The 18,086-nt window shown below is 47.3% G+C and overlaps 1 protein-coding gene across 16 annotated transcripts in view; it reads left to right on the forward strand.

The window, feature by feature from the left end:
• Positions 1–9,216: 9,216 nt before the first annotated feature.
• Positions 9,217–18,086, forward strand: part of LOC133225979 (collagen alpha-1(XI) chain) — a 462,534-nt gene continuing 453,664 nt past the window's right edge. For 10 of the 16 annotated variants that reach the window (XR_009729340.1, XR_009729341.1, XM_061378981.1 and 7 more), the window contains exons 1-3: positions 9,217–9,360; positions 10,226–10,843; positions 14,590–15,192. Coding sequence is in view for 14 of the 16 variants with exons in the window: in XM_061378981.1 (XP_061234965.1) it covers positions 9,273–9,360; positions 10,226–10,843; positions 14,590–15,192 (1,309 nt within the window). In the remaining 2 variants the exon portion in view is untranslated. The remainder of the gene's footprint in view (positions 9,361–10,225; positions 10,844–14,589; positions 15,193–18,086) is intronic. The other 6 variants (XM_061378987.1, XM_061378992.1, XM_061378993.1 and 3 more) reach the window with 2 other exon arrangements.

Below are 18,086 nucleotides of genomic sequence, written 5' to 3' on the forward strand. Positions count from 1 at the left end.
GGCTCTCCCCTGACAACTGGATTCAGAAGGAAAAACCTTTGGTTTGGATGTTCCTGCCAACCTAGTGCACCTCCACCAGGTGTATTTTATCTTTTAGCAGCTATCCCTCACCTGCCTTGGCTGCTGTTCCATGTGTGTCATTGCTCTCCAGCAGACCTGCTTTCTCTACTCCCTGTTCAGCTGACACCCAGCAAGGAGCTGCAGCTCCCTTTTGCCAGGCATATTCATTATTTGGGAACACCCTGCCTTCCCGCTTGCCAGATTTGGGGGGAAATGACACCCTGTTTGCTTTCAAGCACACGACTCAGCATGTTTGTGCTGGATCCATCTGCAAGGTCGACGTTCAGTCTCCACAAGCACTAAGCCAAGCACCATTGCTAAAATGAGCTATTGCATCAGTTCAAGGGCTCAGCACTTTCCTGAAGCATTCCAGCTATTTCTTTATGTGGCTAGGCTTTCAAACAGCACAAACCCCAGAGCAAACATAATAAATTCCCATTTGAAATGAAGAGAATTTGACTGTTTGATTCCAGAGAATGCCATCTCAGCTCCAGCCTTCTATGGAACCAAACAAAGGAAGAGATAAGAATTAACGCTCCCATATCACCACTTCTTGCAGAACACAACCCAGTCCAGACTGAAAAGTTTAGCTCCAACCAGGAACACGCTGTCGCTTGAGGCAGAGGAATAAAACCAGCCCCAAGACCTGCCTGAGAGGCTCTGCCCAATGCAAGTTTAAAAGTCTGGGTTTTTGGTTTTCCCACAGCACACAGGTTTAGAAAAAAATATATATATAAAAATAAAAAATCACTGCTCAGGAACTTGAGATTTTGCCTTCAAACTTGGCTAACTTTTATTTGAGAGCTATAACACAGACACAGACACACACACACACACCCCAAAACCACACTTATATGTAACTGGGAAACCACTTTCAGAAGAGACTCTCCCTCCCACCGTGCTGGCGCCGGTAACAGTTTCGGGGAGAGCCCGAGCTTTCTGCAGTTTGGAGATACTTATCTCCAAACGGGGCTTCACCAGAGCTCTGCGTAACTTGGTATGGTCCTTGGCATGTCTTGGCTCCTGCACACATCCAAACCCGGCCCTTCCTCAACAAAGGCAGCTCCTGCAATCCTGCAGGACTTTTTTATCCCCCTCTTTTTTACGTATCTCTCCCCACTGATAGCAGCGAGCAGCATTTTGGAGGCAGAGGGCCAGGGCATGGCACAGAGGCATCCCGCAAGGCTGGGAAGGAGGGGGGAGGATGGGGACTGACTGCGTGTGATGAGCAGCTCTGACCTCAGCGCCGGGAACGCCAGCACCAGCCATCTGGATCCCATTTCAGACACCGCATGGCCCGGCCCCCAGCGCCTCTACGCCGGCCGCCCCCTCCACCGCGCTTAGACCCGCGGCAGCAGCGCGCAGGGACCAGCGTGCCCCACTTCCCTCGCGCCGTCACTGCTCTAACCCCACCGAGCGAGGCGAGCAGGGCTGAGCCGCGCCATGAGGCAGCGGTGAGAGGCGCCTTGGGGTGGCATATCCTGGAGCAAGCAACTTTCCTTCGGGTAAGTGCTTGCTTTCCGCGCGAGAGACCTGCGGCTGCTTTTGCAAGGCTTTTTGAGGAAAACCCATCCCGTGCACAGAGCGGTGCCCTCGGGTGAAAGCTGCCCCCAGGCTTGCATCGCTCTTGAATAAAGCTCAGACCAGGAGCATTGTCCCGCAGACAATGAACCGCAGGTGCAGGGGACACCTGGATCCCTGGGCAGGGACCATCCAGGATCCCTGGCAGTCTTCAAGGGCAGGCTGGATAGGGCTTGGAGCAATCCACACCTAGCGGAAGGTGTCCCTGTGGAAAGCGGGTTAGGACTGGATGGGCTTTAAGGTCCCTTCCAACCCAAACTATTCTGGGATTCTATGACGCTCCTGGTCCCACCAGTGCAGGGGAATTAAGGGATTAAGCATAGAGTATTTCCCATGCAGCTGCAGTACTGTGTTTGCCTTTGATGCCTTGAAATCACTGCAACAGCAGCTTGGTGGGATAGGAACAGGATGCCCCAGGAAGCAGTGGGGTGGGTGCCATGAGGAGGGCATGTAGTGGTTTGGAGAGCTGCATGGGCACAAGGAGGTGGGTGCATGAATGTGACTTTGCAAGGAATCCAGCTAAGGGGCTATCTTACTACCCCTTTGCTGCTCCTGAGGCAGGAAATAACCCCCTAGGGCGGGGGGTTGTTTGACAGCAGCCCTCAACCCTCCTGCTCAAAGTGGGGTAGAATGAACCAGCCAGAGATGCTTGTCAGCCCATCTGCCCCACACAGGCCCTTCTGCTGGGCATGTCCCCAGTGCTCCAGCACGGGCCACCCCTGCTGGGGCTTCAGGGATGATCCTCATCCTCTTGTGGACAACCACTGAGAGGAATGGTAACCAAACATCAGGTTTTTATTTCCCTCCCAAGGGCTCTCCAGTATTTCATGGAGCCACCTCCCCTCCCATCCTCACTCCCTCCTGCCTTTCCCAGCCCTTTCCCCCCATATCCCCAGCTGCCCTCAGGGATTTGCACACAGCAATGCTCTTGCCAAAGGGGTGGCTATGATTAAACCTGGAGACACCCCACCACCACCCCTCTCGGCTCAGCCTCCTTTCCCAACAGAGCCTGGGGGGAGAAACAGCTACTGCCAAATTGGTTTCCTGACCAGGCACAGGGGATAAATATGGCTGGAGCAGAGGTGGCCAAGGCCACTCTGGTTCCAGTGGGTGCAATGGGAAACTCTTCTCTCATTTTTGGTTGCTGGGATGATTCATGCATGCTCTCAAGGGAGGAATTCTGCATTTCTCAAACTTCTGCCTTTACCCCATTATTACTAGTTAAAAAAATAAAATAAATCAGTCTTTAAGCTGGATAATGGCTGTGCTCATGTAGCATTGTTTCTGGGGCACAGTGGCCCATTTAAGAGCTTTCCGGAGGCCAGAGACACATCTCCAGCCGGAGGCTGTTGCAGGAATCTGGGGCGCTTCTCCAAGGTCACATACAAATGCAGTAGGAGAGGAGAGACCCAGCTCTGCACCTCCCCAGTTACAGAGCTCCCAGAGAGCTCATAGGAACAGGCTTTACATCTCCAATCTTATCTCCTCATTCTACCCTCAGCTTTGCAGAGGTGTTGCTAAGACAGGGGTGCAGGGCTGCATGCTTTCTGCTGCTGCACCATCACTCAATCCCTTTCAATTTGGTCAGAAGTCTCCCCTGTTTCTGGTTTGTTTTTTCCCAAACGTCTTTACAATTTTCCATTCAAATGCATGGACTGTCCTTAATTTCAGGGTGAAACCAGTCCCTGCTCTATTCCTACAAGTGTGTGCGGGGGAAGTTGTTCTTCTCCTAACTTTTGCTACGTGCTTGTCTAGGAACAGGAGGGAAGGGAACATCTTATTCCTTCCATCCGTGCAGACTTGGGTAACTGCACTGCCTTGCCAGCCTTGGACTGTGTCCTCCCAGCCTGGATGCATTACATTTGCAGCAAGAGGATGAACCTGCCTCCGTGCTGGGCGTGCACAGCAGCGGGGCTGGCTGCGGGTGGCACTGCCTGCCTGCCTGCTCCCCGCTGTGAATCACAGCGGCCCCACCGCTCTGCATCCCCATCACTTTTTCCACCTTTTTAAGTGATCTGTGTTCCACATTAAGCAGCCGATTTGTTTGGGTGGAGAGGCTGTGGGAGGCTTCGGTTACTGTTCATAAAGAGTCATTGATCTGTGAGGGAGTTTCCTCTTAACTCTTTTTTCTTTAGCAAATATTCCCTTTCCTCTATTAATGACTCCTATTTTAGTCTCAGTCTTGAGATTAAGAAAACAACCAGATTTTAGGACAACAGCACGCTTATAAGAGCAGAGTATGTGATTCATATTAAATGCTAGCACCCAGGGAACTTGCCTGCATAGGATATAAATGCAAAATAACTCATGGCTTTGGTGAATGCTGGGTTTCAAAAATCAGAGCTCAAGTGGTTTGCTAAAGCAGGAAGATTCTCCACCCTTTTAGGCTGGTTTACTTTCAACACTCAGGTCTACCTTTGCTGGAAGAAATGCTTTCAGGAGCCCAACAAGCCTCACCTTCCCCATGCCATCAGTGCCAGATGGCAGCAACATCAATGGAAACCCTTCAAACAGCTGCTGCAAACTGAAATGACTCCATGAGGAGTCATTAATAAATCCAGGATCTGTCCCACACAGCTCATCCTGAGTCTCCAGAAATAGCCTTTCTCCTGCAGGAGGCTGTAGGGCCAGGTAGGATTAGAGCTTTCTGATGAAGGCGTGGCCCAGTTAGGGGCTTGGGACACTTATGTCCCTTTACTGAGTGGCTGAGCTATTTCATAGGGAAAGAAGCATTAGCACAGCACTGAGCCTCGTAGCTGCCCAAATCACTGCCAGGAGTGGCTTTTGACTACCATTTTACCCAGCTCCAAGTGCAGAGAAACTTAAAGAGGGGATTCATCCAGCTGAGAGGAGTGGGCATCACCTCCAGAGTGCAATCTGTGCCACTCCGGCTCCGCATCAGGGTTTGAGGAGCTGTTTCTCACCCTTTTCCTTTCACAGCCAAAACTGGCTGTATATCCCACTGTTTGGGCTGCAAAGAGTTGTACTGTGAGGCCTGTGTCCACTTCTAAGCTGCTGGCAAGGCTTACAGCAGCCTCATGGCTTCACTGCTGCCTCCCAAGGGCATGTAGGTAGCAGAGAACAGCCACATCAAGGGGATGTCAGGCTGAGCAGTTTGGTTGGGCCGCTTGAGTGATGAGGCAAGGGGAGATCCCCACAAAGCAAATACAGGGGTAGGCAGAGGCCCCTTGGTTTTGACCTTGACATCCCCATGGGGTAGACCTTGAGGGGTCTGGAAGACACAGCATCTGTGGGAGGATGCTTTGCCCTCCCTCATGTCCTGGCTGATCTCCTTTCAGAAAACTTGCTGGGACCCAGGCACAAACCTACCTCTTTCTCATAGCACAAGCTGACCCACCCCACACTCACAAGGGAATTGAAGGGCTGCAATTGCTTTTCAGGTTTTTATTCAAGCTATTTTTTGAGGATGCCCCAGGGCTGGGCAGGAAAGCTGGACCACATATACTGTGGTCTGTGGCAGTGAGGCAGCCCAAAGATCCCTGCCTGTGCCAGCTAGCAAAGCTGCGTAGATTGCCCCAGGCCAAGACCAAATCCAGACAGTTTGTCCCCAGAAGAGCACACAAATCATGGCTCTGCCTACCACGCTTGCTTTGGGTCTTCTGTCTTTTGCCAGCAGCTGCTCACCTCCCTTGAAACAGCAACATGCCATGGGAGGGAGAGCTGATGGAAGCAGTTTGCACAACCACATCACACCTCAGGAGTCAGTTCTGCCCAGCTCAGTCCTTTAGGCTTGAGGAAAATCATCCAGCAACTACAAAACACTAGGACAAAAACACCCTCTGACAGCTCAAGCTTTGCTATTGGCTTCCATTACAGTTCAGGGCAGAATCATAGAATGGTTTGAGTTGGAAAGGACCTTAAAGCTCCTCCAGTTCCAGCCCCCTGGTTGGAAGGTGTGTCCTTCCAGGCAGGGACACCTCCCACTAGACCATGGATAGCATCAGTGCCTGACACACAACCCAGCTAGGAGTTCAGATATAAGAGGTAGTTTGCAACCTTAGCTCTCCTCCCTACCTGCCGTTGCACCCATCTGTACATACACATGGCACACATTGCATTTCCAGTCCCATTTTCCCTCCCTCTCAGAACCAGCCAGTCCAGCTGAGAGGCACACAGAATGAAGCCAAGCAATACGTAACAGATGTAGTATATTTTTCCTGCCTTTTATGTTTTGTCTTCCAAGTCTATCAATCTGCTTTGCACTTCTACACCTTAACTACACTTTAGTGGAAAAAGCACACACAAACAAGTGATGGATCAGAAAGCGGATTTGAAACATCCAGTCAAATAAAAACATTATGCAAAAAGTCAAACTTTATGTGCAGAGAAGTATGCGATAAGGGGGAAAATAGCTGCTGGGGAAAATACTTGAGGAAATCACTTCATTGTGTTAGTGGCAGGAATGATTGCCTTCTGAGAGCATTATTAGTAACAGATGCGTATCTCCTGGTGAAATGGAGGACATACTGTGATATTAAAAGGTTACCACACACTATATAAATTCTAAAGAGACATAAACCCTTCAGATTACTGAAGACTACCACAAGTTAATCTTTTAGCACACGGGTTATTAAGAGGCTGGCCTCTCAGCTTTAGGGGTTACTTCTTAATAGCTCATGACAATGGTTTCCTTCCCTAAAGACATTCAGTAGTTCATATTCTTAGCATTTTTCTCAGCTTGCAGTGGTCATATGAAAAGCTCAACCAGAGCCTCCACCCTCTAGGAATACCAGGGACTTACAATAAAAATATAGAAATACAGAATTACCTCGTTAAAGACTTCTTATTGAAAACACCAAGAACACAGGGCAATAAAACTGCAAAACAGATACTTGCCAGAATCAAGAACTGAAATGAATAAGCATATGCTCCCATCCCTGGTTTTACCCTCCACCCCCTGCAAGCTGGTGCACCTCCAGCTTCTGCCACCCGTGTGAATACAATGTGACCAATGTTAATACAGCAAGCAAACCAGTTCTTTTCCATGCCCCACCGAGGCAAGCTCAGCCAAGCCAGACTGCCCTCCAAGCAACAAACTTGCCATCATCTACTACCTTAAATCCACTTTTCTCACAGAGCCAAGGGTTCACTGTGGGCTCAGTCAAGCCAGAGCCAGGCAAAGTTCTAGCTTCAGATCTCTCCCAAACCCCCACAAGAAACCACTTACAGAAAAGCTGCTCTGCTGTCCTTGCTGCTCCTTCTTTTTCCCAGGGGCCACACTTCACAGGAAGGTAACTTCCTCACCCACCCCTTTCTAAAAGCACCCAGCTGCTTCTCCTTTGGTCTTGCTGCAGCCCCTGATGACGAGTCCCACTCTGCTCAGGGGATGACTCTGCAGCAGCACCCATCCTGCAACCACGCATCCTTTGGGTGAAATCAGGGAGCAAGCTGTAATCAGCACAGCAGGTTTATTCCCACTGGAGGCACTGGGAGGTGCCAGGGGAAGAATAGGTGCCAGCTGACAAGGATGATCTCTAATGAATGACAGTAATGCCTCTCTTGGGCTGCAGCAGCTGCCTTTGTAAATTGAGGAGCTGCCAATAGGAGGGAAGACTTGACACATCTAAATGAATACTGCATGCTTCTGCTGGCTCTGGGTGCCTATTGAATGTGTCTCCGCCTGGTGGGGTTGTTACTGTTGTTATTATTAACAAGAGTGTGGGGAAAGGTAGAGACTGACTTTTGCCTGACTCATACTATTATTGATAAATGATAATGTATCATTATAATTGATAAATACCATCAGGGAAACTGGGGGAATTCTTTCTGCTGGCTCCCTCTGATAGCCCTGAGGAGTGGCTCTTCAGGGGAAGATGGATCAGCTGGTCAGATGTTTATTACCAAGTTTTCCCTAATTCATAGAACCATAGAATAGTTGGGGTTGGAAAGCACCTTAAGATCATCAAGTTCCAACCCCTCTGCCATGGGCAGGGACACCTCACACTAAACCATGTTACCCAAGGCTCTGTCCAGCTGGGCCTTGAACATTGCCAGGGATAGAGTATTCACCACTTCCCTGGGCAACCTATTCCAGTGCCTCACCACTCTTACAATAAAGAACTTCTTCCTTATATTCAATCTTTCCCTTGTGTAAATTTCAACCTGTTACCCCTTGTCCTATCACTACAGTCCCTAAAATGAAGAGTCCCTCCCCAGCATCCCTATAGGCCCCCTTCAGACACTGGAAGGCTGCTATGAGGTCTCCACACAGCCTTCCCTTCTTCAGGCTGAACAGCCCCAACTTTCTCAGCCTATCTTCATACGGGAGGTACTCCAGTCCCCTGAGCATCCTCGTGGCCTCCTCTGGACTTTTTCCAACAGTTCCATGTCCTTTTTATGTTGAGGACACCAGAACTGCACACAGTACTCCAAGTGAGGTCTTACGAGAGCAAAGGGGCAGGATCACCTCCTTCGACCTGCTGGTCACACTCCAATTCCTACCACCTAGTTCTGTTTCTGGCTTTGCCAGTGATGACCATATCTGTAAATAACATGGCTTTTCTTAAACAGGGGGTTAGTGTTCCCCCTAACTCTTGAAGGCTTATGTATTGGTCGTACTCTCTGGATTGGTGGAGTTCTCAAGGATGGTAATAAGAAAATTGGGGTTTTTTAGATTTCTGTCATTTTCAAACGATGACCTGGTCAATAGCTCGATGCATGTGAATCACTTTTGGCTCATTTGAGTAACTGACCTCTTTTGGGGGAATGAAAATTATTAAATCCCTGGGTTCTCTTCTGCAGGGATGTTTTTCCAGTTAAGCAAACCTTGCTGCTTTCTGCTCTGTAGGCTTGGAAGTGAACATGAAATAATGAATTTGTTGTCTTTGTGACGACAGAACTACAGCTCTCCTGCAGAAGGCATTGGTTCAGGAGGCTCACCAGGGGGAGCACAGATAAGAAACTTGCCTAAGTTTTATTTCTGGTTCCAACATATGAAATAGTATTCTTGGTGCCTTTCCAGAACATGATCAGGCTGTGAGCCCGTGGGAGGCCAAGGGCTTCTTCCTGATCACATGGTTCACTTGGATCTGGAGTAATGAAACATCCGTTTGTATGTTTGGGGCAGCTGAAGAGGTGAGCTGAGGCAAAAGGGGTGCTCAGGGAAGTTGCGGTCATGTTGCTCATGAAAAATGAAGTAAGAAAGGGCAGCAGGAAGAGAGAACACACTCGGCAAGGTGTTGGAGCTCGTCACCCATGGGAGGGTAATGCAGGTGAGAGGCTACCATAGATCTGAGGGTTGGTGGTAGAAACATGACCTGACCATTTTCTTATGTATTAGATATTACCTGGGGCAGCACAGGCAAGACAAAAGCTATCCAAGTCCACAGGGGTGATTAAATGTCAGTTATGTGAGCAATGATTCCTCTTCCAAAGAAATGCTTGCTAGGAGCAGACTCTGTACAGCATTAGAGGTTTGGGGTTTTTTTTACCCTATCAAAGTGCACAAAAGCATTGAAAAACCCCATAGTTCGGCTTTTTTAACTTGTGTCTCACCCATGCCTGGCCAGCCCTACCACTGTTCCTCACTCTCCCTGTTTTCCTACCCTAGGTCTCACGTTGGGTGCTTCAAAATAAGGATAATAAAAGGAAAACTCAGATAAAAGACCAAAATGAGGAAACACCGACATTTGCCCTTTGAGGCAGTGTTTTATGTCCTACTCTCAGGCTGTTGCTTGCTTCATGCTCAGCAGCAAGCAGGTAAGACTGTGATGCATTTTGTGACTTTGCCTGTACAAACGTGCCAGTAGTTCACACCTTTTGGTTTTTAACATGCATGTTGATGGTCCATTGTGGTTCACCTTCTCCTCAGCTCCCACCCAGCTGAGGGTCCTTTCAGACCCTGGCCAATACATGTGGTGCCTTCCCAAGCATGTCTCTGGCCAATGGCATGCCTTTGAGGATGCTCTGCAGGGGACAGGGGTGCAGGACGTGCGCCCCGGCTGGTCCCAAGCAGGTTTTCTCTTGGGCAGAGCCGTGTTGCCCTCCTTGCATGTGTTGGAGAGCTTTAGCAGTGAGAAAAACACTGCCACCGACCTCTAGAAAGGCACTGGTGCCTCTGGGACCAGAGCTGATGTCATGAGGTGGGTGTTAGCAGCAGGAAAAGTATGGAAAACTCCTGCCAGCACCCAGGCTTCTTAAACTGAGCAGCCCTTCCTGCTTGAGCACTGCCACAGAGGCAGTAAAGCCCTGAGTCAGCAAAAAATCTGCATGTAACCACGGGCAGCTAGGGGCTGAGCAAGCCTGAATTCAGTCGTGAAGCTGCAGGGGTATGGCTCAGGGCTGTGCAGTGAGGTCCAGGAGGGGAGAAGCATCTTGCCTCCCCCTCCCTGGGAAGGGTAGGTTGCATGCTGCCCTCTCCTGTCCCTCAGTGCCTGTGATGTCAGGGTGCTGATGGTTGTCTGGCTTTTCTCCAGCACCTCCCGCTGTGCTGCAGGCGATAAGGGGAAGCTGAGCTTCACTTTCACCATGCACAAGAGGCTGTCGGTTGTTTGGGCGAGAAGGAGGAGGATGCTGCTTATGCTGACTGATAGAAAATCCTAAATCCCCATCTGTTTTTTTAAAGCTGTCAAACGCGTTGCTGTGGCTGATATAATATTTCTAGTGGATTCCTCTTGGAGCATTGGGAAGGAACATTTCCAACTGGTTCGAGAGTTTCTGTATGATGTTGTAAAAGCTTTAGATGTGGGAGGAAATGATTTTCGCTTTGCCCTGGTCCAGTTCAGCGGAAACCCCCACACAGAGTTCCAGTTAAATACCTACCCCTCTACCCAGGACATCCTGTCCCATATTGCCAACATGCCTTACGTGGGGGGAGGCACCAAGACTGGAAAAGGATTAGAGTACCTAATCGCGAACCATCTCACTAAAGCTGCTGGAAGCAGAGCCAGTGAAGGTGTCCCCCAGGTTATTATAGTGTTAACGGACGGACGATCCCAGGATGATGTGGCTCTGCCATCATCTGTCCTTAAATCAGCCCATGTAAACCTGTTTGCGATCGGCGTGCAGGATGCAGTGGAAGGGGAGTTACAGGAAATAGCAAGCGAACCCTTCGATACGCACCTTTTCAACCTAGAGAATATTACCGCTCTCCACGGCATAGTTGGAGACTTAGTGGCGAGTGTCCGTTCATCCATGACTCCAGAAAAGGCTGGAGCCAAAGGACTGGTTAAAGACATCACAGGTAATGGCTGACTGCTGATGGCTTCCATCAGCATGGGATCTGCTGGTGTTGCGCCTTTGTAGGGGCAAGACTGAGATGGACGTTCAAGAGGTTTAAAAACAAAGGTTTGAAGCATGTGGCCCCATGTTTGTAGCTATCGAGCGTGCTGTCACCTGCAGATTGAGCTGGCATCCCAGGAGGTAGCACAGGAGCCCTTGGATGGGCAGCGACCTGCTGTGACCATCCTTTTGCACGCATGGCATGGAAAGGAGCTCAAGTTAATAACTCTGCAGGGATCTCTGCAGAGTTATTAACTTGCCTCATCCTATCCACTCCCAAGGCAGACAAACAGGGGATGAGCACATTAGCTGTGGCAATGATTCTTTGAGTCCCTGACCAAAACCCCTCAAGATTGAGAAGGTCACTGCTGGCTGCAGGGACACCTTGCGGAATGTCCCCTTGCAGCGAGCAGGGGAATCAGGCAATGTGCTACTCCAGAAAGTCATTCTTGATAGAAGACACGAAAAGCAGTTTGGTGGAGACCTTCTCCACTGAAACCCCATCCCTGAGCTGGCCCTTAGCCTCTCTTCTCATGTGCTTGGAGAAAGGTGTGTGGTTGGAGAGCCCCTTTTGCAGCACCACCCAAATGCCTTCTGTACAAGCTGATGGCTTCCACCTTCTGGAGTGCTGGACCCTTCCTGTGACTGAAACCTCTCTTCAGACCACCTGGGCTTCAACAGATCTGTGCTGACTGCAAGCTGGGGACCAAATCTGCCTGGAAAAAAAGCAAGACACTTCCTCCAGCCTTTCACTGTTCATGGAAAGGGCCCTTTGGGCAGCTTTGTTGTGTTTCACAGCAGAAGCCCCAGAGATCAAACCTTTCTTTTTATTCCTGAGACTCCATCTGAAGGTCAATAGCTTGCGGGGTGATGTAAGGCAACGGCAGTGTAATGAGGCAGTGTAACATTAATCCGCCTGTGTTGTCTTGCCTGATTAACCCTCACGCCAGCCCCACTGAGTGCTCTCCATCACTGCATGACACTGAGCAACACCAAAAGGCTGTGCTCATGTGTATTTTTATTGTGCAACGTGCTTGACAGGGCAAATATCCAGATCACGTGAAAGCCACAGGGAGGAAAAGCAGCTGCCCCAGAAAGGTGACATAAGGTTCACCAGTTCTAAGAAATTCATGTCACTATATGTGAAAATGAGTGTTACCCCAATCAGCTACAGCACTGCAGTGGCTGTTTTGCAGCTTCTCCATTGAAGACCACAGTGCTTCCCTGTTGAAATCACAGGGGAATTGCTCTTTGGCAGCTGGCTGTCCTCCTCAGGGGCACACCAGCATGTAACCCAATAGTACATGAGTATCTGTAATCGCAGACATTTCTTTAAAAGCTTTAAAGGCAATTGCCTCCTTTGTGTTTATCATGCATTTTCAAGTTCATTTCTACTCCAAGAGATTTTTTGCGTTTTCCCTTCCCCCATAACCCAAATTTAAGTTAATCCTACTACAGTCATTTTGTCCCTGTATGACTTGCATGGGTGATCTATGGAATATCAGGAAACATAGGAAAAGATGTTACAGGTCCTAAACACTGGATCACAAGAATGTGCAAAATATGGTACAAATAACGTTTGCCTGAAATGTGTAAAAATGCCATGGAAGTTATGCTAAAATGAGCCCTGATATGAAACAGAAATGTTAACACCCTCCCCCAGTCCCATAGCGCTTCCAGTATAGAGTACCAAAGTTGTTGGTCTCTGGTGGTCCCCAGAGCTGACTAGAATAAATGTGAAAGTCAGACCCAAGTTTGCCCTGATGTATTTGTTAAGCCTGAGCTGTCTGTCTCATCTGACCCTCCTTGCTTAGTTGTGTAACAAGCATGCTTTTATTTGTTCTCCAGCACCAGCTTGTTCCATAAACGTGCACTGAAGTACAAGGTTTTTTACAGTGATGACACATTATCCAATATATCTGTTCCCTATCTATTTTCTCTCCTGAGGGAGTGACCTGTGCTGCTGTGATGGCACCCATTGGTGTCTGAAACCTTGTTCCTCAAAAAGATGTTCAGGGTATCTAAAGCAGCGCTGGGTACAACCACATTGAGATTTTCCCTTCATTTATACGATGAAGTTTAACATGTACATCCCACCTGAAAATGGCACAGTAAAACCAGCACAAAGCACCCCTAAATTTTGACTCAATGGAAAAACAAATCCTGCAGTCCTTTACAATTCTGAACCATGCTAAAGCCAACAGTGGCTATGGAGTTGGCCCAGGGAAGTGATGATGACCTGGAGACCTCCTCTTTAGTCGCTGGAATTGTGGTAGCATTTGAATCTCTTGGTGGCATCATGATTTATGAAAACATTTACTAGAAGAACAATTAAACAGGGGAAAAAACAACCAACCAAACCAAAACCAGTGGTTTTACCACTGCTGGTTAATAGCAAAGACCACAGGTTTATCCCTGGCCTTGCTAAACTCCGTGCCAGTTTTGCTATTGGTTTCACCTTTGGCTTTTAAAAGTTGAGAGCTGAGTGGGATTTACAGACCGTGCATTTGCAAATAGTCTGAAATTTGATTTCTTCACAAGGTTGGAGAGTAATTGCATGGAAACGTCTGAGCATGTTTTTTGGGTGCTATTTACCCCTGTTTGCATGCACACAGCTCTTGGTGACATTGATGGGTATAATTAGTTGAGCAAAAGGAGTAAGAGCAAACACCAGGGCATGTTTGGTCTGCTTCGGTAAGTCTCACAGCAAAAAATGTTTTCCCCTTCATAATCATGTTCATGCCATATAAAAGGTTGGGGGGTTTTCGGAGTGTGTATATTCTCAGCAGATGCTTGTGATCATGTGGGTATGGTCACAACAATTAGAGTTGGATAATTGTGTCATGACTGATTTCATCACCCTGTTTTAACCTGATTCTGCATTCCCTGATTGAATATCCAGAGTCTGTATGAAAAATATCAACCCAACCCCTCCATCGATAATCAGTGCAGCTTTGTGCGAAGTAACTCAAGTAAGACAATTGTTTGGTGTAGTTGGCAGCTGTGCAGGTCTGCAGTACCACTGTGTCTATGCTGGCTGCTGGTAAAAGAGTTACAGTGCAGGATTAATAACTGAGACCTTTTCACTTGTTTCTAACAAAGGCATTTGGAATAATAATCCTTCATGGTGGGAGAAGCCAATAAATTCAGCCACTGCTTTTAACCAGCAAAACAGAAGAATTGCAACAGAGAGGCTGAAACTTTCCATGATTCCAATAAAATGATTCCAGTATAACAGTGGGTTTTCCATTAAAAAGTAAAAATCAGTGTAATGAGGGAAACCTTCTTGAAATCTCCCTGTCCTCACCCACTGTCTTCAGGGTGAATTATCACCAGAATTCACCTTTTCCTTTTGGCTCTAAGTATTGAGACAGTACTGGCCACAGATGGAATGGATTTAGATTGGAAAAAAAGAATGTATTTTGCCAAATTTTCTCCTCATATGCCAATTATTCTGACCCCTGTGTAATTGCAGCCACTTGCTAAGGTTATGTCTCTTTACCAGCAGTGGATGCTACTGAGCTGGGGCTGGGGGCTCTTATTCAATCAGAATGCAGAACTAAGAGGCAAACCTCCTCAGTGAACATGTGTTTTGTTTGCTCATTTTCGTGTTTCTTACTGTTTTTCCAAGAAACATGTCAGAACACTGTACAACCGCATGTAATCACCCATTTTAATGCCTTCACCTTTGCATTTCTTTTTTTAAAGCTCAAGAGTCTGCTGACCTTATTTTCCTTATTGACGGATCAGACAACATCGGAAGTGTCAATTTCCAAGCCATACGTGATTTCCTTGTAAATTTGATTGAAAGCCTCAGAGTTGGAGCTCAGCAGATACACATTGGGGTGGTGCAGTATAGTGATCAACCCAGAACCGAGTTCGCTTTGAACAGCTACTCCACAAAAGCGGAAGTTCTGGATGCCGTGAAGGCACTTAGTTTCCGTGGTGGCGAGGAAGCGAACACCGGTGCGGCACTGGAGTTTGTGGTGGAGAACCTCTTCACCCGGGCAGGAGGCAGCAGGATAGAGGAAGCGGTGCCGCAGATTTTAGTACTGATAAGTGGTGGAGAGTCTAGTGATGATATCCGAGAGGGTTTGTTAGCGGTGAAGCAAGCTAGTATATTTTCGTTTAGCATTGGGGTCCTGAATGCTGACAGTGCAGAGCTGCAGCAGATTGCTACTGATGGAAACTTCGCATTTACTGCCCTGGATATCCGTAACCTTGATGCTCTTCGAGAATTATTACTGCCCAACATTGTTGGAGTGGCCCAAAGACTCATTTTGTTAGAGGCCCCAACCATTGTGACTGAAGGTATGTATGCCTTTCTAGACTGTTCCATTGTGATGAATGAATGAGCTTTTGCACCCTTGAAAAACATACTTATTTTTCTAATTGCTTTTTTTTTTTCCCTTTTGCAATGAATCTCTGTGCTGTGGTTGTGGGAAGGACACTGCTGCTGATGGGCAGAAACGCTTTTGCCCAGTGAGTTACCTTTTGAAAGCTGTGAGGTTGTGTGTCAGTCACTGGCATGGCATGGGGTATACACAAGCAGGGTATAAAAAAATCTCATATAATACTTTTTGGGGTATGTAAGGACTTTAGGAATAAATCCTGCACCACTGTCAGTTCTGAAAACATCTATGTCACATTAGCTTACGTTATATGCCAGTTGAGTGTCATAAGAATGAAATTTGACTGAGGAAGCTATCAGAGATGTTAAATGGATCCTTATTTCACAGCTTGCTAAAACAGTAAAATTCCATACCTCATTGAAACTGTGCACTGTCCTTGGGAAAATGGTGAAACTCCTGTGTTGCTGAACTTAAAAAGCAAAACAACCTTTAGTTCTTCTGAAGTGAAATCCCTACCTTGCTAACATCTATTTCCCTTCAGTGTATCAGCTGAGAAAATTTACTGTGAGGCCATGGAAAAAGAAAATGTAGGTGTCAATATTCCACTTAAGTCACTTTGTCACTCTTAAGTCCTTATTGATACTGTTTCTGGACTAGCATTAGCTCAGATGCAGTGGAATAATGAATATCTGGGTTCACAAGTAGCCGATTAGGAGTTTCTCACCCTATGTTTTTATGCCTAAGTTAAATTTACTGATAGAGAGGCTTTATGGAAGACACAGCACATTGTACTTCAGAGGCTCCTGGAAAGGGCCAGGCTGGAGTTGCTGCACTTAATTACCAGGATGCTCCATGGGAGCAGTCCTTTTGGGATCCAAGTGCCAGTCTGGAGTTCTGTACATACTGTTCACTTCATGATGTATGTTGACACGTAAAACTGTGTTCCAGATGTCTTTGCTGATCTATGCCTAAACATGATTGCTGACCTGTGGCTCAAATCAAACGGAGGAATTTGCCTGAAAGATCATTTTATGACCTTGCCTTGATTATTCCAGGAAAGAACATAAAGAACTTTTGCTGGTAGCATGTCACAAGAACCGTATTTTGCTAAATAAGCTAAAGTCTGCCTGCCTAGCTAGAATGTGCATGCCATGACCCATGTAGCTCAATAGAAAAGCTCTCTTTCTGCCCCTCTGATTTCTAACAGTTTGAATGGTGAGATTAAAAACGTGCTGTATTTGGTTTCATCTGCACTTCTATATTTGTCTCTTAAAATGCCAGCTCATTTGTAGTAGGTACAACTATAACATCAGCCTGTGCAATTACATACAGATGAATATGCTAAATGGAAAAATGGGTATTTCCAAAGGAGCTTTAGGGAATTTCCTTTCCCTAGCACCCATGGAAATGCATTTTGACTGTTCTGCTTGATTCATGTCAGTGCCTTGGAAATCTGCAGTGTAAAGCATTTGGTGTGGGACACACCGCAGCCCAAAAGGGACACCAAACCCACTGAGGTGCCAAGCGTTCCATGTGAAATACTGAAGTCACCCCACCTTACATTAGCCCTCACATTAGCTCTCATGTTAGTGTTGGCTGAACACTAGTTCTTCTGACATGAATAGACACCTCAAAGTGCCTTTCTGACTTTCTTCTCCCCTTTCCTTTAACTGCTGGGGATCCCGGATGACTAAATTATGAGAGATGCTTCACCAAAGATAGCTGAGATTGCAATGAGGAGGGAACTATGTAGGGCTGGGTTCAGTGCTGGCATCCTCCATCATTCCCAGCCTTTAGAGTCAAAGACATAATGCTTTGATCTGAAATCCTTTGAAAGTCCTGGGAGACTTGCCATCAGCTTTACTGGGCTCAGTCCTATGAGACGTGTATAGGATTGCTTAAATGCTTTTGCTTTAATTGTATCCATTGTAATTAACACCATGGTTTGTTTCCTTCTGTGGGCTTTGGTTTCGGTTCTTGCATTCCTCTCCTCCTTATATAAAACATACTGCAGGCTTTGAGAGTTGCAAGAGAAATGAGGAGTGGAGGGAGCTATTCCTTTCCTGCTCCCTCATCTTTGCAAAGCCCCTTCCTTATTTCCCACAAACTCTATAAAAAGTCAAAAGCTTTCAGGGTCTCCATTTTTGGGTATCTAGCTGCTGAGAAGCTAAGTACTTTGGACATCTCTCCTGGATGATGAAAAGCAGAGATTTCAGCCCTCGTTATCCATTTGGCAAGTTTCCTGTTTTCAGCCCTCTCCTTGGAGCAACTGATGAAAAAAACTTAGCTGAGAGAATGAGTGGTGGATATAATGGTTCTGGGAAAATGGTTGTTTAAATGAGTGCTTGTGGCTTTGTGAGTAGCTCTGTTCTGACAACCTGGGCAGCCAACTGCAAGTCACTGGCAGCTCATGTGAGGCTGTATTTTGTGGAGGGTACCACCAGATTTGCTTTGTGCAGGTTCTCATTACTTTGTGTCGCTGACAGCACCAAGGTGGGCTATTCTAATCTTCATATTTTGACAGTCAGTCCTTAATCAAACAACTTCTAGCAAGACTGAGAAAGGCTTGTGCAAAAGACTGCATTGGTGTTGGAGGCAGGTCTCTTGGGGACTGAGGACAGAGAGGCAGCTGAGTCATGGATGTTATCTTCAGCTCTAAATCACTCCTTGGGATAGCCCAGTCTCATGGCACTTACTCCTAATGAGAAACCTGATGGAGATGAGCCTATGGGAACACTGCTTTCTGTAGCCAGCTGGTGTCCAGCCAAGAAGGACTGCAGCCAAAGCTTTTGGTTTTGTTCAACTCCAAAGTAAATAGCCTCCATTCAGAGGAGCACTGATGGGCTGAGGGGC

Source organism: Neopsephotus bourkii, unplaced genomic scaffold (assembly GCF_033783945.1).
Source record: "Neopsephotus bourkii isolate Nb327-2 ecotype Australia unplaced genomic scaffold, CSIRO-AGI_Nbou_v1 NB_1768, whole genome shotgun sequence".
NCBI lineage: Eukaryota > Metazoa > Chordata > Aves > Psittaciformes > Psittacidae > Neopsephotus > Neopsephotus bourkii.